Here is a 24522-nt window from a genome sequence, read left to right on the forward strand (position 1 = left end):
TGAAATGCAAACAATTTATTTAAGTAAAAAACCCTAAATATTATTAAGAGCTTTTCTTGAGAGTTGGATGCCCTATTGGTTACCGCTAATAAGAAAAGAAAAAGTTTAAAAAATTAATATTTTTGTTAAAATTTAGTTAGTACTTAATTAATAATAAAAAAATAAATAATTTTATATCATTAGTTATAATTTTTATATTATTAAAAATATTAATAATAATTAACCAATGATTATAAATTATAAAATTTGGTCGTCCTAACGTTTCTCGTAAAAAAAAAGGAAAAGTTTAGGGGGTTAGTAATTTTTATGTTTTTTGACCAGCACTTAATCATCAAAATAAAAGTGAGTAATCTCCCACCATTAGATATAATCTCACACCATTAAAAATACTATTGATAACCAATTGATGATTACAAAACACTAAAATTGCTGCCCCTAGTATTCCTAAAAAAAAAATATACAAATAAGTTACACTTGCAACTCGTTGTATAGTGCTCCATAATGCATCTCTTTTTCCCAATTGAAAATGCTATATAACTCACCTTACAGATATATATATTCGTGCACGAACTTTAAAAACCTAAAATATTTAAAAGATTACTTAGGAATAACTCAATAGAAAAAGTTTGAGAAACCAACTTGTCTAATCATAGAATTTTGTTTAATCATATGAAAAATCTTTTTCTCTTTTTTAGCAAAAGTTGTAGTCTAAATCTTTAACAAGAAATTAATTCCCAGCCGAGAGTAAAGTTTACACAATATTGGTATGGATGGAATATATTATAGGATCAATTTTAACACGTTATTAATTAATGTAAAGTATTAGTTATTATATACCAATATGTGTATATGATTTTGTAACATATCTGTTAGAATAAAATATTATAATAAACATATATATATATATATATATATATATAGAGAGAGAGAGAGAGAGAGAGAGAAAATAAAAGAATTAAAAGAAAAAGAAAGCACGATTACAAACTCACAATTATTTATTTCTTTTGGATTGTAAAATAAAATATTAAACATTAAATATTTTTACTATATATATTATCAAAACATTATATATTCTTATTGGATAATAAAATTTGTCCATTATATACACCTAGAGAATTAGGGTTTGTAAAATATTGTAGTGAAATAAATTATAGCACTCTAAGACCATCAATTTATTTGGCCTAGAAAAAAAATATTTAAAGAATCGAATTAAATCAATTAAAACTTAAGACATCGACACAAATGGAGCGAGCAGTAGAGGGACAAAATTGAATCTATCGTCGCCTTATGTATTTTATAATGTCATCCCTATCAAAATGAGTCCGAAAGTAATCACATGAAGAACACGCATGGTCACATGGATATGTTAGACGTACTGTCAATATTTTAAACTTAATTGAATGACTCTTGTATCAAGGAAAATAAATAATATTATATATTGAAGTAGTCTATATTTGAAGCTGCCATGAAACTTGCATTAGTGAAAAAAAATTTTAAAGACTAATTGGTATAAATCTGAATTTGGTATTGTTTAATAAATGGTAAATTCTACTCGATTTTTTTTAAATTAGAGGGTAAATTATCTCTTATGACATATTTTTTTATTATTAATTAAAATAAAATTAGTTGACTTATTATAATTAATTTTAATTTTTTTTGAAGTAAAAACTCAACACAACAAAGTGGAGTGCGTGAACATAGAACAAAAAAGTACAGTTCTAAATCTTAGTCATCTCCGGCATAGTCATCAATAATCATTGGAGTCAACACCTTGCTTTTTTTGGTAGCTGTTCACCGTTCTGTTGATGATATTCTCTACACCCAAGTGCTTATTCTTAAAAATCCTGTCATTTCTTTCGAGCCAAATATTCTAGATAACAACAAAGAAATTAAGCAACCATTGTTTGTGCTTTCTCTTCCCTCTTGGAGCTTCAATCCAACTCTCAAAGTATTACTTAATATTTTCTGGGATCGACCACAGTCTACCTGACGTAAACAATCAAGCACACCACACCTATCACGAATACTCACAACTAATAAACAAGAGAAACATGTGCTATTCCTCTTTTTTACACAATACACAAAGATTATCTTCCTGCACAATAACACCTAGACGACACAATCTCTTTTTAGTGTTTACCCTACTGCTACCAATACAAACCAAACAAATAATTCTATTCTTGGTGGAGCATAACCTCTCTAGATAATACTAATGAAACTATAACTGGTGATATCCTTCGGGAGCATGTCTGCTTGTATAACCTGCACAAAGTTGTTAATAGAAAAAATGCATTTTTTATCAAACTTCCATATAACTCGATCCTGTCTCGCAGTAGTTAGCTCAACCAACTGTAAAGTTTCATGGAGCTGATTAAGTAATTCCAACTCCCATTGAAACAACTCCCTCCTCCATTGAAAATTCTAAATCCATTCTAACCCATCCCAAAAACCACAATCCCCGATAACAGAACCTCGTTGGTTTGAAATCGAGAAAAGTCTAAAAAAAATATATTTCAATGCACCATTTTGTAGCCAGATGTCCTCTCAAAACCGAACTCTCCTTCCATCACTTTTAATAGATTAATTTTAACTTTTAATTTAACCTAAATTTTGTAAATTTAATTAATTAATCATGATCTAACTTTTTTTTGTAAATTATAAAAATTATTAAAAAATTTAAAATTAATAAAGATATGATGTAAGTTACTTCATCACTAGACTATTTAATTAGTTCATCCTTTCACGTCAAAATCTTAATATATGTGATCTTGTGATAAGTTATTTTACTTAGGACTCATCATATTATTAATTAGCGGAGAATAGTGTGTGAATCACAATAGCTATCAATTTTATCTTATTATTCTTATCATCAATTCGATGGATAGTATAGTGAAACATGAAGTCAATAAAAATTAAGGTTAAATTACAGCATTCATTACTTAAATCAATTTTTGGAGGGAGAAAAAATTGAAATTAAAATTTTTTTACGTAAATCAGTGATGTAACTTTTGTTATAAAAGTTTCATTTTATTTTGTTTAATAATAAAAGAATATGTTACAAGGAGTAACTTATCCTTTAATTTAAAAAAATTAATTAAAAGTCATCTTAATAAATTATTATAAGTATAATAAAAAATTTTAAATTTTAACATCTATTTAAATAAAAAAGTGAACTGATCACTCCATGAATTGAAATTCTTTGCATAAGTGAATATACATATAAGATTATTTGCAACGGTCTCATGTGCCACCAAATGATGAAAATTTCTTGCTTCCGGTATACATAATATTAGTAGAAAGAATGTTATTAGTACAATTTTGGTATGATTTGTTCTATTAAAAGATAAAAGATATATTTTTATATCATTAAAAATACAAAAAAAAAAATTAAAAATGATGTAGATATCATTTTTAATATTAATAAACAGTACAAAATAAGATAGGAATTAAGGTAGCATTTAGTGGAGAGACAGAGACGGAAAGACTGAGACTGAGAGACAAAGACTAAGAGACAGGGATTGAAATAAATCTCAGTATTCTGTTTGGTATAAAATGAGAGACAGGAATTGAAACAAGAATAAAACTCTAATTTAATTTGCATAATGGGTAAAATTAGAATTAATTAATTGAAATAAAAATATTTTAGGTATAAAATGTTATTAAAGTTTCAGTCTCTATCTCTAAAAATTTCAGTCTCTTGTGTCCCTATTTTTTGGAGGTATTGAAATACTGAAATTTTAGAGACAGAGACAAAAATTTTAATATCAATCTCTGAACTAACAAATACGATACTGAATCTCAGTCTCTCTTTCAGTACCTCAAAACAAACGCTAGCTAAGTAACAAGACCTGAATCTTAGGCATGGCTGTTTTATACATATTTAAAACTAAATAATTAGCACATGTCAAATATGGGCAAAACGAGAGATCAACTCATCAACATGTGGGATGTGTCGGGTAATAACTGCGTATTGCGCAGATCTCCATCAGTTTTAAACAAGAAAATTAATCTCATTAAACGTGCGTCTCTTTTGTTAATATGTATTTTAAGAATATATTTTAAAATGTTATAAAAGAATATTTGTATTTATTTTATCGATTTTTAACAAATTGATGATGGTTTGATATCTAGTAGTCTAGGAGTGAGACTTACTCCTTTTTGTAGGTACTAATTTTTTAAAAGTGTATCAAAATGTCTTCGATTAGACGGATATTGGAAATAAAGATAAATTAAAATTTATAAATCCGTAAAAGAAACGAAAAAGTAAAGTTTTCGAAAAGAAAATGTGCTGAAATAAGGATAGCGTTTGAAATTAAAAGAAAGCAATAAAATGCCTTCGATTGGGTCAAAAGACTTTGACATGAAAACTTAAAATACAGAAATGTAAATTGGACATTGAAGATAAAGGATACTTGAAAGATCATAAATTTGCTTGAAAAATAAAGTTTACAAGAAGATAAATTAAAAGAATGAAAACATGGAAGGAACCCTACAGAAAAGTTACGCAATCACAGACTCAGAAATTCTCTCGAATATGAGTGTGCTTGAGTGTTTTTTTGAGTTAAAGTTCCAACCTTCATTCCCTCAAACTTTCTAGTATTTATAATATACTTTTTGTAACTGACAATTAATTACAGAATCACAGACTTGAGTGCATATCCTTGATAACTGTTTCCGGTTTTTTGCCTATAAACGTTACGCATGATTTCCTTGCGTGATAAAAGCCTTTAACTTCTCCATTACCATAACTACTCGATCAACTTATTCGAATTTCTTGTTCGATTACTTATCCTGAATATCTGTCAAGTTAGACCCGTCCGATTTACTAGAGCATTTCAAAATCGAACTCGTGTCAAGTATCTTCAACTAATACCTGCACGTACATTTTTTCGACAACTACTTATATTTTCGACTGCTTTTTTGCTTCGAATCAACGCACCTTAATCGAAAATATGTTTCGATTAACAGCATTAAATTTAAATTTTAATATTATTACATTATTAAAACGTATATCTTTAAGATTCAAAATAGTTAAATCTTACAAATTTTATTTGATTTTAAGTTTTTGTTTGTTCTTTTGATTTAAATTTTTTCTGTTTTCAATTGATTCTACTAATTAAAAATTAAAAATATAATAATATTATTCACACTTTATTTTAACTTATTAGAATTTAAAACAATAAAAATAAAAGATAAAATTTTTTTTTTTTAAATCAAAGAAGCCTAGCTAGATATGATATCTCTCTTTGGCTAAAAAGTAAAAACTATTGGCTATTTAATAAAATAATTATATATTTTTTATTTTATTTATAATGTGATATATGAATAATATATCTTATTATTATTTAAAACTAAAATTTTCATAAATTTTAAAAATTTATCTTCTTTGAATATTTTTTTCAATGTTGCTAACACAAATTAACAGAATAGATTATAGTATATGTGTAAATTAAAAGTTAGTTATGAATGATCAGTCATAATGTACACAAAACTAATTATATTATTACAAGTAAATTTAATTATTTGTTTATTATAAATTTAATTTTTATAATAAATTTAATTATTTTAATAGCTAATTATTTTGTTAAAAAATAACAATTAATATATCTAAACACATATAATAACTGATATAATGACTAATTTTAATTATATTGCGTGTATACAAATTAAAAAAATTAATTATTAAATTAATAATTTATATAAAATATATAATAAATATTAAATATATATTAAAAATGAATTAAATAATATATATTTATATATAAATATATAATATTTAATTTTATGACTAATGTTATAAGTAGAATTTTTTATTTTTAATATTGGAGTGGTAATGGTATTTTTTTAAAATGTGGATTGTTGGGGTGTTATTCTCAAATGTGGAACCGTTTAATTAGAGGTACAGAAATCAGACCGTCCGATTTCTAGAGGTACACAAATCGGACCGTCCGATTTGTGTTAAAAAAATTAAAAAATTTGAGGTATAGAATCGGATCTTCTAATTTGTGTACTTTCCATAATTTTGAAAAACAAAAAAAATTACAATGTTAAGGTATATCACTACTTTCACTTCCATAACCAAAAAAATTACCCTTATAAGTAGAGTTAATACTTAATACTCAATTTAGTCTCTGAAATTTAAAACCAGATTCAATTTGACCCTTAAAATTTCAATGGATCCAAGTTAAACCCTGAAATTTATAATCGTAACTCACATTAACCCTTGAACTAATTTCTATTAACAACGTGTTGATTTAGTACATTAATTTTTTGTGATTTGAATTTCTCACCTAAGTTCCATGTAATTAACATTTATTAGAGCTTCAAAACCTTGATTGTTACTCCTAAAGCCGCAAAATTTTCAAATTTAACTTGTTATTATCATCTTCACGAGGATGTTGTGGAGCCAATCAAGTTTCTAGGAGGTCTAATAGGTCTTAGTCATATGAAATCTAGGTGAAGAGTCCAAATCTTAGCAAGTTAACGTGCAAAATTAACACATCATTTATGAAAATTAACTTAGGGGCTAATGTGAGTTACTATTATAAATTTTGGGGATCGAATTGAGTCAATTATAATTTTAGGGGTCAATTTGAATCCAACCTTAAATTTCAGGAATCAAATTGAGTATTAAGTATTAACTTCTTATAAATATGGTAAAATTTTTGTTTTTCATATATATATATATATATATATATATATATATATATAAAGCATTTTTAGAGAAAACAGAGGAAAAATTACATTAATTGAGTTAATACTCAATTGAGTTCTTAAAATTTGAGGTTATACTCAAATTGACTTCTAAAATTACTATTAATCCAATTTGATTTTTAAAATTTACAATAGTAACTGATTATGTTAATTCTTGAGTTAGTTTTTTTGAATGATGTGTTAATTTTGTATGTTAATAATTTGTCAAGATTTGAATTTTTCGTTTAATTTTCATGTGATTGAGATTTATTAGACTTTTTAAAAGTTTGATTGGCTCTCCAACATTCACATGAAGACGACAACAACAAATTTTTGGAACTACAAAAAAATTAGCTCAAAAATGAATGTGAGTTAAAATTATAAATTTTGAGATCTAATTTAAATCCATCAAAATGGTAAGGATTAAATTGAATTGGATTTTTGCAACTGCAGCAATGGCTAGTTCTTGGGTGTTCCACTATTATTTCTTGCTCCTCATTATACTTCAAACTTGAAAGCCCTTTTGTTCTTCTCAATCTGCAGCAGCATCAACGAAGGATTTACGAAAGAGCGGTTACATAAAACTGGACCCAACCACACGCCAATACTACGCTTCACTAGGCATCGGAACCCAGCACACCTTAAACTTGGCCATTGATATTCAAGAAAAAGCTCTGTGGTATGACTGTGGACCCCACTACACTTACTCTTCCTACAAACCAACCCTTTCGAATTTCGATGATTCCCTTTTCACCAGTGACTTAGGTGAGGATCTCTAGCTTGTATATCCCCGGAGATTCCTCTGTGCCGACTCTGATGAATTGTTTGAAACCCCACCGCTTACTGGATTTGCCAAGGGAATCATCAAAACACGCAACTTTCGTTGCCCATTCAAATCTCTTCAACTTACAACATGATTGTTCGTAATTAACTCTCTCCCTAACCACGTCCCTTTCGCTATCTCTGATTTTCGGTGGAACCAAATTTAGCACCTTGAGGAACTTCACTGTGTTGCATCCTTACATATACAAACCATTTGTTTCAGATGAAGACTGTTTGGGGCGTGCTTTGATGGAAGAATGGGGTGCCGGTTGTGCCAGGTGTCAATTCGGTATTGGACAGCAAGAAGGGAGTTAGTTATGAGATAAACGGCCACAGCTCGATGATTGAAGTGAAGAAAGGTGTTGTGGAATAGTGAAATGGAAGAGAGGGTATTGGAGTTTGATCTCAGCACTTCAATACTAAGAGAGGTATGCACTTAACTCCTTACATCTACTCAATCTACCTTCAGATCCGTTACTTATAACTTAAATGATATAATTTTTCTATACTCTTTTTGTCTACTCAATCTCCCTTCATATCCTATGTATGTATATAATAATAAAGCCTTAAGCTGATGGCAATATAAAAAAGGTGGATACTACAATGAAGATGGCATAATTGTCTTCATATGAGTATATTTCTTTTTGACCTTTGGATGATGGATTGTATGGTTAGATTTTGATATTTATAAAAGTGTTGTTTTTGTTTAAAGTGTGGCTAAATAAATAAACCACACTTTTAACCAAAGCATCTTCATGAGAAGATATTTTTGCCATCTTCATTGTAGTATCCACCTATAAAAAATGACAGTGGGTATAATGTAATTGTGCTATATAGTTTATGCTTTAGTCCGTCGATTTTTCTATTTATTTGTTCTCTTTGCTTTATTTATTGTGTTGAACTCTTTTATTCAAAAAAAAAAAAGCCTCAAGCTAATTAAGTAGTATTTAATCTTCTGCTTGGTAAAAAAATATATATATATATTTAGGTGAACAACTTTTAATCAACTAACTTTAAATAATTATAATTAATAATTATTAATTATATATGAGGTGCAATTCAAAAATACTTATTAACTTGTTGGTTAAATTTTTATGGAAAAGTATATGGAACCAAAACGTGACCAGCCAAAAAGTAAACAAAATCGTTTAATTAAAATCACTTTTTGAATAATATGTTTGAAAACCATTCCTAAGATCACGGAGCACAAACCAAAATCCGATTTTTCATGGAACCTAAACACATTTTGGCTGATTTTTGGCTGATATGCTTTTGGTTCCCTAGTTGTTCTCAATTTTTATTGATTATCTAACGAAATTGGGATAAAAATAGTTATATTTATAACTACTTCTACAACAGAAAAAAAAAAGTTTGGTTTAGCAAAACTTTTATTCTTCACTAATAGTTTATCAAAGTTTACTTTTAAATTTTTATTTTTAAAAATATAGTACTTATATTTGCTAAAATTAAATTAAAAATAATTTTTAATAAATATAACTAATAACAATTATACTCATCAGTAAAATCATTATTTTTAAAACTTTAAATGATCATAATAAACATAAATAAAAGGAAAATTTCAATCATGAATGAAATTTAGGTTAATAATTTAACTAAGAATAAATTTAAATATTTATTAATATATGAGTTACATTTGACTTTCTAATTTTAACAAATGCAAATTAATTATAAAAAATTATTTTAGATACTTTGAAAACAACTTTAACTTTTTAAAACTACAAATAAATATAAACATATAATTTTTTCAATTTATCAACTACAAATTAAAACGGTATCATAGAATCAAAGATTACTATTGCAATAGAGACTAACAATCCCAAAGCTAAAAACTACTTATCGAACAAACAAAAACAAGTGGAGGAGATAGAAACTAAGGACGAGTAAATACCCATAATAGTCCTTGAGATTCACGTAATTACTCATAGTAATCCCTAAGATCCCGATTTTCTTATTGTAGTCCTCCAGATAGAGCTTCAAGCACTCAAACTAGTTCCTGACCATATTTCAGGTGATGACTCAGCACCGGAGTGCTGACGTGGCCTCGGATTGCCATGTGGGACGTGTCCAAAACGACGTTGTTTTGAGTTTGGCGCCCTTGAAAGCCAAAAACGACGTCGTATAGTTGTTACTCATTATGAAAAACAGTTTTCTCCCCCAACACAAACACTTCGTCTCTTCTTCTTCCACCCTCTCACTTCTTCTTCATCTCCCCATCAATGGCGTAGCCATAGGGTTATATTTGTTGGGTTTACGAAAGTTTGAGAGAAGAAGTCATCTGATCAGAAGTTGTTATCGCTCTTCCCTTCCCTTCCTTCACCACAAAGACGAGGTTCTGACGTTGTGATCGGACTCAAGGTAACTTTCTTTTTTTTTTACTTTGCATTTTGAATACAGTGTTGGTTGATGATAGCATTGGTCAGTGTAGTTGAGATTCTGGAGTTTTGGTGGCATTATAGTGTCTAGGGTTTGAATCTTGACTGGAGTTTATGGGGTTGCTATAATACCCGAATGAAACAGAGATGAAACAGGGAGATGTATGGAGGTTTGAAAAAGTATGTTTTCTTGTGGTGATTATTTTTCCTTTTTAATGCATGAGTAGGCTTTCAAATTCTCCTTGTATATTGTAAAAATTTTAAATTTCTTGCAGATGGAGGAGAAGTTGGACATCATGTTTTATCATGGGGGTGACTTCAAAAAAAATGCAGAAGGGATTATGATATATTCTCCGGACAACAAGGCTTGTTTAGGTGATCTAGACACTGATACTCTAGATGTCTTCTACATACGAAACTACCACAAGGAGCTTGGGTACAATGACATAAAGCAGTGCTGGTGGCATGTTCCTGGAAAAAGCTTGGATTATGGGTTGAGAAATGTAAACAGTGACAAAGAGATAAGAGAGATGGTGAATTGTGCTAGGACAAATGAGGGATTGATTGATATATATTTCGAGCATACAGTGTCAGTGCCGGAGGTGTTAGAGGGAGATAACACAGTTGTGTACTTGGATGATCATGGTGGAGAGGGGGTGTAATGCAGGTACAGATACTGATGTGAGTCTCCCACTTACACAGACTCATGCACTCATAGTTGCTCCTATCCCTAAGGTTGTACCCAATACTTCTTGCAAATCCAGTCCAAAAAAAAAAACAAAACATCTCCACTGCAATCACAACCATCACACTCCAAAACTGCTAATCCTTCCAAGACAACCAAACCTCTCAAGAAGACCATCTCCCCAAAAGCCACCAAGCCCACCAAGCCCACCAAACCCACCAAGCTCACGAAGCTCACCAAGCCCACCAAAATCAGCGAGCCCACGAAGCCCAGTCAGAGTACTAAATCAGATAAGAGCAACAAGCAGAAACTGTCCAAGAGACCAAGTATTTTCAGGAGACCCTATACACGGTCTGCTGCTAGAGGATTTAGTAGCAAGGTGTTTAACAATAAAGTTCTCTTTGATGTATCTTCTGACTCCTCTGACAGTGAAGAGGATAGCATGTTTAAGTCAGGTCCGGATGAGGGTAGTTCCTCTGATTCTGAGGCTACAAGGAATGATCCTAAAACTGGGAGTAGGATTAGGAGAAACATGACACATGCAGCGGTTGGTAAGAGAAATATTAATCCACTAGATAAAGGGAAGGAGAAGATATTACATGAAGACGATGGTCTGGTGGAGGAGGTGAGCGACGCTGAAGTTGACCTTGGGTTTGTTGGTTGTGTTCATGAAGGGGTAGAGGATGGACTAGACCCAGGTGTTGACTCAGATGGCACTAATTCTTGGCACTCGGAGGAGATGAAGACGCCTCCAAACTCAGAAGATGAGCTGGAGGAAGGAAATGAATCTGAAGAGGCAAGTCCGCTGTTTAGGGAGGGTGCAAGGTTTGGAGAGCTGCACCTTGAGGTAGGCATGAAGTTCGGAACTAAATGGGAATTTAGAAAAGTTGTGAGAGAATATACAATCCAAGAGGGTAGAAGCATAAAGATAGTGAAAAATGATAACATTAGGTGCAGGGCGGTGTGTAAGGTCGAAGAGTGCCCATGGGTGGCTTATGCATCAAGAGACCATGAAGACACCTGTTGGTAAATTAAGACATTCAATGATGACCACACTTGCCCAAGAGAGGACAAGAATAGGGCTGTCAACAGGAATTGGGTATGCAGCAAGCTTGTGAAGAAGGTGAGAAAGTATCCAAATTTTAGACACTGCGAGACTACAACTTACTTCAAGACACGGTTTGACTTGACACTGAATAAAAACTCAATATCCAGGGCATTAATGGATGCAAGAAGTGTAGTGTATGGGGATGAGAAAGAGCAATATAGGATGGTTAGGGATTATGGTATGACGCTGTTGAAAACTAATTCCGGTTCCACTGTACAAATATGCACCACCCCCCAACCAGATGGTGAAGTTACCTTTGATAGAATGTATATATGCTTTAGTGGCTGCAAAAATGGGTTCAAGGCTGGTTGCCGTCCTTTGATAGGTCTGGATGGTGCTTTCCTGAAGACACGGTTTGGTAGCCAGATTTTGTCAGCCGTGGGGTTAGATGCAAATCATCATATCTATGTCATAGCCTGGGCTATTGTAAGAGTGGAGAACACAGAGACATGGAGATGATTTCTTGAGTTACTTCATCAGGACTTGGGACATTATAAAGATCATGACTGGTGCTTCATATCGGATATGCAAAAGGTGTGATTTTATTTGATTGTCTTGCTTTGATTTTATTTGATCTTATATTAAGAATTGTGTTGTTATGCTTACTGTGAAGAATTGTGTTTTCATTGGATTTTGATGGTTAGTTATTAGGGAAAGAATTTTGATGTTATGCTTATTTGAATTAATTGTGAGATCATTGGATATTGATAGTTAGTTATTAGGGAAAGAATTCTGCTGTTATGCTGACTTGAAGAATTGTCCTTCCATTCTAGTATGTTGGTTAGTTATTTTGGCATGAACTTTGCTGTTGCTCCTATCTGCATTAATTGTGAGATGATTGGATAATGATGGTTAGTTGATATGGAAACCATTGAGCTGTTATGCTTACTTGAAAAGTTATGCTTTCATTATGCTTGTATGCATTATATGGAGAACTTGTAATTATTGGTTGTCTTATTAAGCTGGATGTCCTATTAAGCATGTTATATACTTCCTATTGTATGGGTCACGACCTTCAATTGTAGGGACTATTATGGGGATATTAATCAAATGTAAGGGACTATTATGTGTCACGATTATAAAGTCAGGGACCATTATGTGTGTATAATGTGTATAATGTTTACTGAATCTGGCAGGGACTGATATCAGCAGTGAAAGCGGTGATGCCTAATGTGCATCACCGTTTCTGCGTTTGGCACTTATGAAAAAATTTCAACAAGAATTGGAAAAACTTACAGCTAAGGGGACTTCTGTGGGAATGTGCAAGGGCAACAACATACCAAGAATTCAGGGATGGAATGGAGAAGATCAAAAGGTTAAATGAGGATGCTTGGGCATACTTGGAGAAGTGGCCGATGGATGCTTGGACCAGAAGCTTATTCATCTATAAGCTAAAGTTGGATAGCATCTGTAACAACGCTTGCGAAGTGTTCAATGCTAAGATCAAGGATGCACGAGCCAAACCCATCATAACATTGCTGGAGGAAGTAAGGATGTTCGTTATGCGTACCATAGCGAAAAACAAGGTAAAGCTGCAGAATCACACTGGGAAGCTCACACCTGTTATAAAGAGCAGGCTAGAAAAGGTTAGGAAAGAATCCAAGCATTGGAAGCCAATTTGGACTGGGGACAACGGATACGAAAAATTTGAGGTTCACGGACATCCAACTAACCATGTTGTGGACATAGAAAAAAGATTGTGCACATGCCAATTTTGGATGCTAACGGGTAAGTTAATTGTCTTTATGCATTTCACTTTCTTCAACCATAACTATTATCATGGTTCATGTCACTGTTTGGCACCTGCAGGTATTCCTTGTGTGCACGCTTGTGCTGCCCTCTCTCGTGTGAATAAGCAGCCAGAAGACTTCTGTCACAGATGGCTGACCATGGACTCATACAGGAAAACTTATAACCACCACATTAATCCAATTCTGGGTCAACCAATGTGGGAAAAAGCAGAGGACTGTAACAGGCCACATGCTCCTAAAATCAAGTCAAAACCTGGAAAACTAAAGATGAAGAGGAGGATGGATGCGGACGAGAAGAGTGGTTTTGGAACTAAGAAGCCTAAAGTTGACCCAAAACTCTCGGGCAACACTGCAGACGGTGTACACCTAAAGAGAAAGCTGGGTGCCTTTACATGCAGTTACTGTGGTGAAAAGGGTCATACGAAGAGAGGCTACAAAAAGAAGAGAGATGCTGATGCTGCTACTGCTGCTGCTGCTACTGCTGCTGCTGCTACAGCAGCCGCTGCCGCTGCGGCCGAGGCAGCTGAGAAGAAGAAAAATGAAGAAGTACATCCTGTGCCTGAGCAACCTGTTCAGCAGGAGATCGACTTAACTCAGCCTTTTGCTTCTGAGCAAGAGGATTCTGAAAAGGTAACTAAAATATTACATGTGACTATGTTATTATTTTCATGCATAAATAATACTTAATGCCACTTATTTCTCCTATAGGATCCTGGATCGAAAAGACCTTTGAAGCTGTCACCAAGAAGATGATCCTCTCTGCCGCCAATTGCACCAAAAATGAATCCCTTGCAGGGTGCATCTTCAGCAACATCTTCAAAGTTTGCCAACTTGATGCAGTTCATTCCAACGCCAGGATTTAAGCCCCCAAGAAAGAAGAATTGAACACTTTAAATATATATACTTAGGAGTTTCTGTTTTGTTTTGTGTTATTAGTCTTTTTCATTGCATAATGACTAGATGGTGAACTGTGATCCAAAGGCTTTTTTGGTATGCCTTGGCCTTGCTTTTGATGAAACTACAGATAGCAGCATAATGGTTTCTAGGCTACCTTTTACAGTCAACTTTTGTTATTTTTTTATAAACAATGGAATTTATGTTAATATACTATGCTATGAGGTTTACCATTCAAGAAGCAGTTTCCTTATTTTTTTCATAAACAATGGAATTTATTTTAACAACAATTTCATAGTTAACAACACTTTTCATTCCATCAAGAAGCATATTTTTACAACTATTGATAACAAGGAACCCAAAACCACCAATTCATTCATCATTTACAATACAGGATCACCAACAACACTGTCAATACACACACAGCTAACACTAACAACTGGGTAATCACTTTTTGCATCTGGACATCCTCCTCCAACCTTCGAAGCCTCCAATCAAAGTTGATCTTCACTTCATCACCACACGATTCTGACTTTTCAACCTGTTCCTCCTTCACAGAATCTGCCCACACAAAAAGCCCGCACCATCTCTTCCCACTTGTCTGTAACCAATAAAGGATCACAGTTTAGAGAGGAACAACACAAGAATAGTCAGGGGAGGAATAACACAAGAACAATTAGGGGAGGAGAATCATAACAACACAAGAACAGTCAGGGGAGGAGAACCACAACAACACAAGTAATTATTCTAACCTACATTATAATTTGGGCAGCCATAGAATGGTTTATTCGGATTCGAATCTGTGCCAGACCATCTGAGAACTGGCCTACAGCCACAGCCGCACCATTCTGGCGGGGCCGATCTTCTGCTCTTCGTTTGCGTTCTAGTCCGGTTCCAGCTAGATGGGGAACGAACAGAGCTTCCACCTACAGTGCTACCTCCACCCATCATCGACATGAGTAGCAGCCCCCGGATGAGAGTATATGAACAGGAAGAAGTGAATGAAAGAAGAAGAAGAAGAGGTGAACAAGACGAAGAGGGGAGGTGTATGAGAATTTGGGGATTTAGGGTTAGATATACTAGGAGGGACCAATCTGGGTAAAAATTGGAACTTAGCCAGCTCAGCTAGCCGTTAGGAGCCCTCCAGCGTGGCAATCCGAGGCCACGTGAGCGCTCCGGTGATGAGTCATCACCTGAAATATGGCCAGGGACTAGTTTGAGTGCTCGGAGCTCTATCTGAAGGACTACAATAGAAAAATCGGGATCTTAGGGATTACTATGAGTAATTGCGTGAATCTGAGGAACTACTATGGATATTTACTCAACTAAGGAATTACTTAAAAGGATTAACGTCGTCGGATTATACATTACGAAAAAACTCACATAATATAGTTAGAATTACTGTCAGATTTCTTATAAAAATTCAACGATAATTTTAATATTGTCAATTTTTTTGTAAGATTGAATCTATTAAAAAAATCTTATGAAAAATTATAAACATCAATTTTTCTTTATCCAATGCAAATTATTGTCGAATTAATTTGATGGTAATATCGTTATATGATTGTCTCGCAAATATTACCATAGGGAAAAAGCAATAGTAATTTTCGTACTAAGTTTATTCTTTGTGCCATATTAGCATCAATTTTTTAAGCCACTAAATTCGATAATAATAAATGAGTGTAATTATTATTTAAAAATGAAAAGAATCTGTCGATTTTTTTTTCGATAAATCTTTTGATAATCATTGTAGAATGAACAATAATTTTGATGATATAAGTGGTTTAATAACATGGTATTAGAGTTTTATGTTCGAAAAGTCAAGAATTCGATTTTTGGTGAACTTCAAAAAAAAAAAAAATAGCATAAGACAAATAAAAAGAAAGAAAAATGCCTATACAAAATCAAACAAACAATAGAATACTTAAATAGGGATACAAAAATATTAACAAAAATTACAATTTACTTTTTATTTTTATTATTTTAATATTTTATAATTATAATTTTTATTATTATTATATTTTCTTAATGAAAATAAATTTGACTTTTATAATTTATTTTAGTTTATTATTAAAAAAAAGATAAAAATATTAATTTTTATATTTCTATTTTTTATATCTTACTCTTAATATTTTATCTTATCTTATTATGTTCTCGTAAACGAATGCAATCTCACATCACTATACTGTTTATGTCCATCAAAGACATGGATACGGTAACACATGTTCAATGTTTGTTTTGTAAGACATAAAAGAGAGAGACACGGTTACACACAAGAGTACATAATACGTGTATTTTGTGTCTCTCCCAAATTATGAGACACGAATTTTCATCCTAAGATACGAATTAAACTAAAATTTTGGACAAATTTATCCTTAGTACTTTTTGAAAATTTCAGATTTATCCAAACCATTCGACCTTTCTCTTCACCTCCATCAGTGCCTTAACCCCCTTCTTCTTCTTTTCAGATCTTCTTCCTTCTTTCTTTTTTCTTTCTTCTTTTTTTTTCTTCTTCTTCTCTCTCTTAGAAGTCAGACCACTGTCTCGCCTCCAACCTTCCTCAATCTCCTTGCCGCCATTGTTAGCCGCATTCCTCACTTGGAACTTCGCCGACTCAACCTCTCCTCTCACCATTGTGTTGTCTCTTTTCTGCCTCTTGCCTCTGCGCTTCTGCATCTCGCCGTGCTTCTTTCCCTCTTTGTCACGGGTCTCATCGCGTCGCCCCTCCCTCACCGTTTCGGACTCACCGTCAATGTGGGTGCTGCAGGTGCCCATTGTTCTATCTATTTCAACTTTACCTCAAGGGTTTTTTCTTTTTCAAATAATAATATTTGAACACAGATTTGGTTATTTGAGTTTAGTTTGACTGTTAGATTTTGATACTAAATTTGTTGTAACTTGATTAATGTTAATGTGAGTATCATTATACTGTCATTGTTTTGTTTCTATCTTCTTGTGCTTCTTTATTTTTATTTTTATTTTTAAATTTTTTCAAAATATATATTGTAAATCTTGTTTTGTTATGGGATTATGTAGATGAATGTTCTGGTTTTGCAATTAATTTTAGTATGTAGATGAATGTTCTGCGTTCATTTTTTTTTGCCATCGATTGCCATTACTCCTCCATCAAGAATCGTTGCTTCTGCTCCTCCTTCTCTCTCGAAGGGTTCGGGCTACTGAAGTCCAGATCCATCGTCATCCAGATTTGTCGGTGGCTTCAAATTTCGACGGCGCTTCTCTCCACATCCTCTCTCTAGCAACGTCGTTCATCCTTTCCAGCCTCTTCTATTATTCCTTTATTAAAAAAAAAAATTAAATCTGTGTATCTTATTTTACAGATATGCAACAAATTGAAATTTTTGTTGATTTTATTAAATTTAATTTAGATTGACATATTGTTACTTTTGTATTTGGTTGAAGATTATACTGGTATTGATGTTGATGATAACTCTAAAAGAAGGAATTGGACAAAAATAATGATGAAAAAGAATGGTGGGAATAAAATTGACATTTTAATAAAATTTTGAGTTATATATTCTATTATGTCTAAGTTATCAAACAAAATAAAAAAATTAAGTATCTTTTTGTATCTATATACTCATGTATATTTATGTCTATATCTTTATTATTTTAAGACACCAACCAAACACAACCTAATACCACCACTTTTTATCAAGGCCTTTTCTTTGCTGCCTCTTCATCAATAATTTAAATGTAAAAAAAATATTTATTTTTTACTTAAATACATATTTTGACCTTAATATTAATATCAATCAATTGTACTACTTCACTACTATACACTTTATCATGGCTACGTTTTCTCTTCATTTTCTTTACATATGCCTGTGCCGATTAATATAAACAGAAATGTCTACCGATTCGATTATTATAAAATCAATGCAATAATCTCAGCAAGTTTAAGTCACATTTACTATGATATAACCCGATCTAATCTGGCTGACTTGGGTTTGACCTGTATTAAATTATTTAAAAAAATATGAGAAGTCAAGGGTCATTAAAAACAACCACTAATATATATATTTGTATATAAATATATATGTGATTTAATTTATTTTTAATATATATTATATTTTAATATATATTTTATGAAAAATGCTATTTGTCTTTTAAATTTTTAGTTTTTAGTTAATTTTTTTATTTAAATAATATTATTTAATTAATTTAAATATCTATTTTTATAAAAAATTACTTGTTTTTTATGAAAAGTTATTTTTTTATTTTTTCTTTTTTTTAAAAGTTGAATAATAGACAATTTTTAAAAAATATCTAATTATACGATTTATTTTATACTAATAACTAATTTTAGTGACTAATTTTAGTGTATTCGTGCATATCATACTCGATTAAATTATTATGGTTCTGCAATCAAACCCATCTATCGTTATATTTATTTATAGGTAATGTTAGATAACCAATAACTTTTTTGAACAACATGAATAACTACTAATCAAATCAAAACACACTACACCTTCAAATTACTCACCTAAATTTTAATATTAAAATAATCATCCACATACCTAATAAAATAAACATCTTGTTCACATTATTTAATATCTATCTATACTTTTCCTTTATTTATTTGTTTTTCTCCTTGTGCGCGTGGTAAAAACATTTTATTGGCGGTAGTGGAGACAGGGGGAGGGCACATCATTTCCCCTGTCCGATATTCAAAAATCAGAACATCAATTAACAAACCGCCGGTGAATTTCATTAATCAAAATTATCGAACCACGTTGTAATTAAGTAGTGTAATATGAATTTAAGTCTTTAGTAAAGTAAGGTTTCTTATAACTGCAATTGAAATGATCAATTATAATCTTTCGCGCATGAATTTAATTGCACTTCTAAATGACCGTAAAGAAAAAACCTTATATACAGTGAAGGCCATTTCAATCTAAACAAATTAAAATAATACTTTTTCATCATGTGCTGAAAATGGTCGAACACATGTATCTGTGACACTATATTATTGATTGAATATGCCTCGTTTATCACGGAATAGTATTATATATAAGCATATCACAGGAGTTTTTAATTTACTTGATTATGTCTGATATAATGAAGTGCACCGTCATGCTTCTTACACACACACACACGTTATCTTTATTTAATTCGTAAGCAGAAAATTAGGGTGAATAAAAAAGATTTGAATCCTATATGTGCTTCATAGTTTATATATGTTTAAAGCCAAATAAGGCAACGTAAAGTGAACTAGTATTGGATATAGAATATAGTATGGCCAATTATGGATCGGAGCTTCAACATGTGAAGTGTGTGGGGTAACCGCGTATGGCGCATATATATCTCGCCATCATCTTTTGACGAATCAATAATATAAAGTGATACTACAATGAAGATGGCAAAAATATTTTTTCATGAAGATGTTTTGGTTAAAAATGTGGTTTATTTATTTAGCCACACTTTAAACAAAAATAACACTTTTATAAATATCAAAATTTAACCATACAATTCATCATTCAAAGGTCAAAAAGCAATATATTTATATGAAGACAATTATAAAATCTTCATTGTAGTATCTACCATAATATAATGTTCATATTCATCGTTATAATACGGTGGAAACGAGTCAACTTCACGTGAAGTTGATAGTTGAGAGCCTTTACATGAAATTTTAGTCAAATCAATCAAATTATTTAACCGTACCGCTCTTAGTTATCAATTTCACATGAAGTAGAATGGACCTGAATTTCATGATATTTATTATATCCGAGAGCATAACTATATATAAGTGTTAAACTATTCTCTGCCATGCATGCATCCATTCGCCCCAAACAACCTACAATATGGCTTCATCACTACTTCACCATTTCTTGCTCCCCTCTGTACTCCTCCTTTTCTCATCATCACTATGTGCATCTCAATTCCCAAAGAGCGGTTACATAACACTTCCTACAAAGTTGGATCCACTAACACACCAATACTACACTTCCATAGGCATAGGAACACCAAGACACAACATGAACTTGGTCATTGCTCTTGACCAAAATGCCCTTTGGTACGACTGCGACTCTCACTACAACTCATCATCCTACACTCCGGTGAGCTGCGACGATTCCACTTACTGTCCAGGACAAGCTTCAGGATGCTTTAACTGCCATGGCGCTCCACATAAGCCAGGCTGCACCGACAACACCTGCGGTTACTATGCTGCTAACCCTTTCGTTAACGCCACACCCTTTTTCTCCGGTGACTTGGGTAAGGATCTTTTGTACTTGCCTCAGGTTAAGATTCCACGGAGATTCCTCTCCGGCTGCGTCGTATCGGATCTCCGCCCTAACATGCTCCCACTCCTTGGGGGTCTTGTTAAAGGCAGCAAGGGGATGTTAGGGTTTGGAAGAAACTCGAACCTTGCATTGCCAATTCAAATCTCATCAATTTACAATGTTATTCCCAAGTTTGCGATTTGTTTACCGTCTTCGGAGAAATCCATTGGAAATGTCTTCATTGGTGGAACACCCTATGGTCTCAACTCTGTTCCTAACCGCGTTGCTTTTGCTATCCCTGCTGATCCTGATTCTAACGAATACTTCATTAATGTCAACTCCATCAAAATCGATGGCCAAGTTGTCAAAGTTTCCGGCAAGGGTTTCAATGGCACCACCAAATTCAGTACCTTGAGCAATTTCAGTGTGTTGCATGGTTCCATATACAAGCCATTTGTTAAAGATTTCGTGACACATGCAGAAGCAATGAAGATGAAGAGAGTTGAAGCAGTGAAGCCTTTTGGAGCGTGCTTTGATGGAAAAAGCATTGGAAGAAAGAATGGGGTACCGGATGTGCCAGGTGTCAGTCTGGTATTGGATGAGAATCAAGGAGTGAATTATGAGATAAATGGACACAACTCAATGGTTGAAGTGAATAAGGATGTGATGTGTTTGGCATTTGTGGATGGTGGGAAAGAAACTAAGACTGGAATAGTGATTGGAGGGTATCAAATGGAGGATAGGATATTGGAGTTTGATCTCAGCACTTCAATACTCAGATTCAGTAACTCTCTCCTGCTTCATTACAATGCAAGTTGTTCAAATCCATCATCTTTAAATTTTTAATTAATTAACATTGCAACATCTTAATTAATTATTTCCACCTTGTTTTTTTGTCCAGTGTAGAATAATTAAAGGCTCAAATATTAGTCCAGTGTATCTTACCTTGTTATGAATCAATTATATTATCCCTTGATGGTGCGGTTACTATATAAATAGAATAGATCAGATATGTGTGCAAATTTTATCCACTAATATAAAACCAATGCAATAATTTAGTAAGTCTATGTCACGTATACTCACATTTACTAAAAGACAAGTGAGAGATTTTCAACAAAACCATATTATATAGATATAAAAGAATAGTTACTATTCAGTCATGGTACGAAATATATGTATAATGTTTAAGAAAAACTTAATTAGTCTGATAATTGATAAATATATAAATAAATAATAACTAATTTTGTAATGCAATTTTTTTTTCGGTTGAGGGTCGGGATCCTAAGACCCAAAACTAAACAGTAAAAAACTAAAAATAGAAATCAATCGGGGTAATGATGTCTTTCTGATGTCCTCGTCTAAACATTATCTAATACTTGAAGGAGACAAATCAAGAAAGTTTAGCCCAAAGTCACAAAACAAACTCTCCTTGGCCAAATGATCTGCTACTCTGTTATCTTTTTGGTAGGTGTGTTTGAACGTAACATCTCAATCTTGTCTTAGCAGTGTACCAATAAGTCGCACTAATTTTTCTGGATGTTTGTTTCTTTTCAATTCTTGGATGATCACTGTATAAGTTGTTAGGGAGTCTAACTCAACTAGAATCTTCTTCAAGCCAATCGGTAGCCTACTCTAAGGCCATGAAACACTGCCCAGAGCTCCGCTTGAAAGGCTGAGCAACACCCAAGATTGATCATATACCCTGCAATCCAAACTCCCTCTTCGCTTCTAAATAACCCTCCACAACCTGCATATCCTGGATTTCCCGATGAGGCTCCATCTATATTAAGTTTTATCCACCCACTTGGAGAGGTGTCCAAACTATTTGAGCTTCTACTCTCCTTCTTGTGCTCCCTATCATGAAACTGGCTTTGTTGAAAGTTGTGGTCATCTCATGGACATATGAAAGGATATTGAAGGAAGCATTCTGAGGCCTTTTAAATGGTGGGAAAAATATTTCTCTGTTTCTCCATTTCCAAATCATCCAAGTGATTGTCTTGAATATGGTTAACCACTTGATTTGGCTATTTTGTCCAATTTCCGCTTGAGGTAAGAAGACCCGAAACCTGTCCAGATCCTAATCACCATCACTTTTCACATAATTAACTACCCTACAGTTTCTTTTTTCATTGCATAAGGATGCAATTACCCTTTCTTCCAAAAGTGGGCAGTTTCTCATCCACTTATCACCCCAAAAATTTATGCTTTCTCCATTTTCTACGTTGAACGCTATATGCTGTCTAAATTGCTCCCATGACTTAGCCAGATCCTTCCAAAGTAGAGAATCTGTTGCTGTCACAGAAAATTCATTGAGAAGGTTCTTGTCCCTTCTATATTTACTATATAAAACATCAATCCAGAGCTCATCTTGTTCATTAATTAATTTCCAAAAAATCTTGCACATAAGGACTTCATTCATATGGGTGAGTTTGCGAAAGCCTAGGCCTCTTTCATACTTCGGCTTGCACAGAGTGTTCCAACTCACAGCGTGAATTTTGCGAGCATTTTGATCCTCTCCTCAAATAAATTTTCGTTAAAGCTTTTTAACCTCATATATGATCCCTTTAGGTATTCTTGAGTGCATCATGTCGAAATTGAGTATTAGAACCAACACCGTTTGCGCTAAAGTTAACCTGCCTGTGAAGGATAGACAACTAACTTTCCATCCCCCTAACTTGTTGTTGACTCTATCTAGGACATGCTTATGATTATCTTTGGCTCTTCCCATCTAAGTATCTTCCAATATATTTGACTTTTTTGTAGCCACTTATGTCACACAATCTGCTTCTCATTTTTTATTTTTCTTGGTCAGTATTTGCTTCTCATGTTATTTTCCATCTTATTAGAAAAAAAGATGGAAGTCTTATTGGCATTTACTTTGAGCCCTGATGTTTTACCAAAAAGCCTAAGAGTGTCCAAAATCATATGCATTTGAGCACTGTTTTCGCTTCCGCAAAGAAAAGAAGATCATCCAAAAAAAAAAGATATGAGATATAAACAAGGGGATAGATATGCACATTACTTTCTACATCTTTTTTTGGACCTTGAAAGTTTAGTTGTTGGGCCTATTGCTTATTTGGGAAGATCGTTTATTTTGTGCTTGTAGTACACGAAGGATTAATTATTGGTTTTCAATCTGATGGATATCGTGGTGGAAAAAAAATGATAGCAATTATGCAAGTAGAAAAAGAGAGACAGGGATTATTTATTTGTTTATTTCGGCTTCAAGTTATGATATAGTCCTTTCATATAAGTTGTTCTACTTGTTGAGCTGTCTCATGGGGACACACACAACTTTTATGGATATCCAAATTCCGATAAGGATGTCACATGTGCAATTCAATCCTTGCGATACGTATAATAATATGATTATAAATATAAATATATTTTGACTATGACTAAAAATAAATTGCAATTACATAAAGTGATATTATCAAGTGATAACTATTAGTTACGTGTTCATTATTTTCGGTAACTTTTTTTTTTGTGACTTAAAAGAAAATAAACAAAAACTAAGAAAGAAAAAAAAAAATAAGAAACTGTTTAAGAAAGGCAGTCCTGCTGAATACTACTCTCAAACTCTTTTCAAGGCAATGGAAGCTCCACTTGGGGAGAAATAGTCCTCATTGCAGTCTTTGCCATGATGTCTGCTACTGTATTTGCATCTCTCAAGATCAACCGAAGATCAGCACGCCATTTCCAAGACATGATATCTCGGATTTTTAACACCAAAGGATCAATAAACCCAGAGCAATCTTGTAAATTATTGACAATAGTAAAAGCCTCCACACAGTCTGTCTCACATATAATGTCTCTTTGTCCCGAGTCCCATGCTAAAAGAAAGCCTCTCCAAATAGCAAACAACTCTCCTTGCAAAATGCTACGACTCTCAATTGTTCCCAGACAGCCTCGTTGCCACCTTCCCTTCCAA

At 32.8% G+C, this 24522-nt stretch overlaps 2 protein-coding genes across 3 annotated transcripts; both read left to right on the top strand.

The window, feature by feature from the left end:
- The first annotated feature begins 12837 nt into the window (after window positions 1-12837).
- LOC140178246 (uncharacterized) lies at window positions 12838-14555 on the top strand. Of its 2 annotated transcripts, XM_072213659.1 has the most exons (3): window positions 12838-13429; window positions 13511-14082; window positions 14161-14555. In XM_072213659.1, exons 1-3 carry the CDS (start codon window positions 13000-13002, stop codon window positions 14203-14205), a joined length of 1047 nt encoding a protein of 348 aa, XP_072069760.1. In that variant the 5' UTR covers window positions 12838-12999; the 3' UTR covers window positions 14206-14555. The 2 variants fall into 2 exon arrangements, with proteins under 2 accessions (XP_072069760.1, XP_072069759.1); XM_072213658.1 differs by having other exon boundaries at window positions 12883-14082; window positions 14161-14333.
- Window positions 14556-20171: 5616 nt separating this feature from the next.
- Window positions 20172-21437, top strand: LOC112741172 (probable aspartic proteinase GIP2). The gene has a single exon (XM_025790038.2). The coding sequence runs from the start codon at window positions 20172-20174 to the stop codon at window positions 21435-21437; it is 1266 nt and encodes a 421-aa protein (XP_025645823.1).
- The last annotated feature ends 3085 nt before the right edge of the window (window positions 21438-24522 follow it).

This window comes from Arachis hypogaea, chromosome 14 (assembly GCF_003086295.3).
Source record: "Arachis hypogaea cultivar Tifrunner chromosome 14, arahy.Tifrunner.gnm2.J5K5, whole genome shotgun sequence".
NCBI lineage: Eukaryota > Viridiplantae > Streptophyta > Magnoliopsida > Fabales > Fabaceae > Arachis > Arachis hypogaea.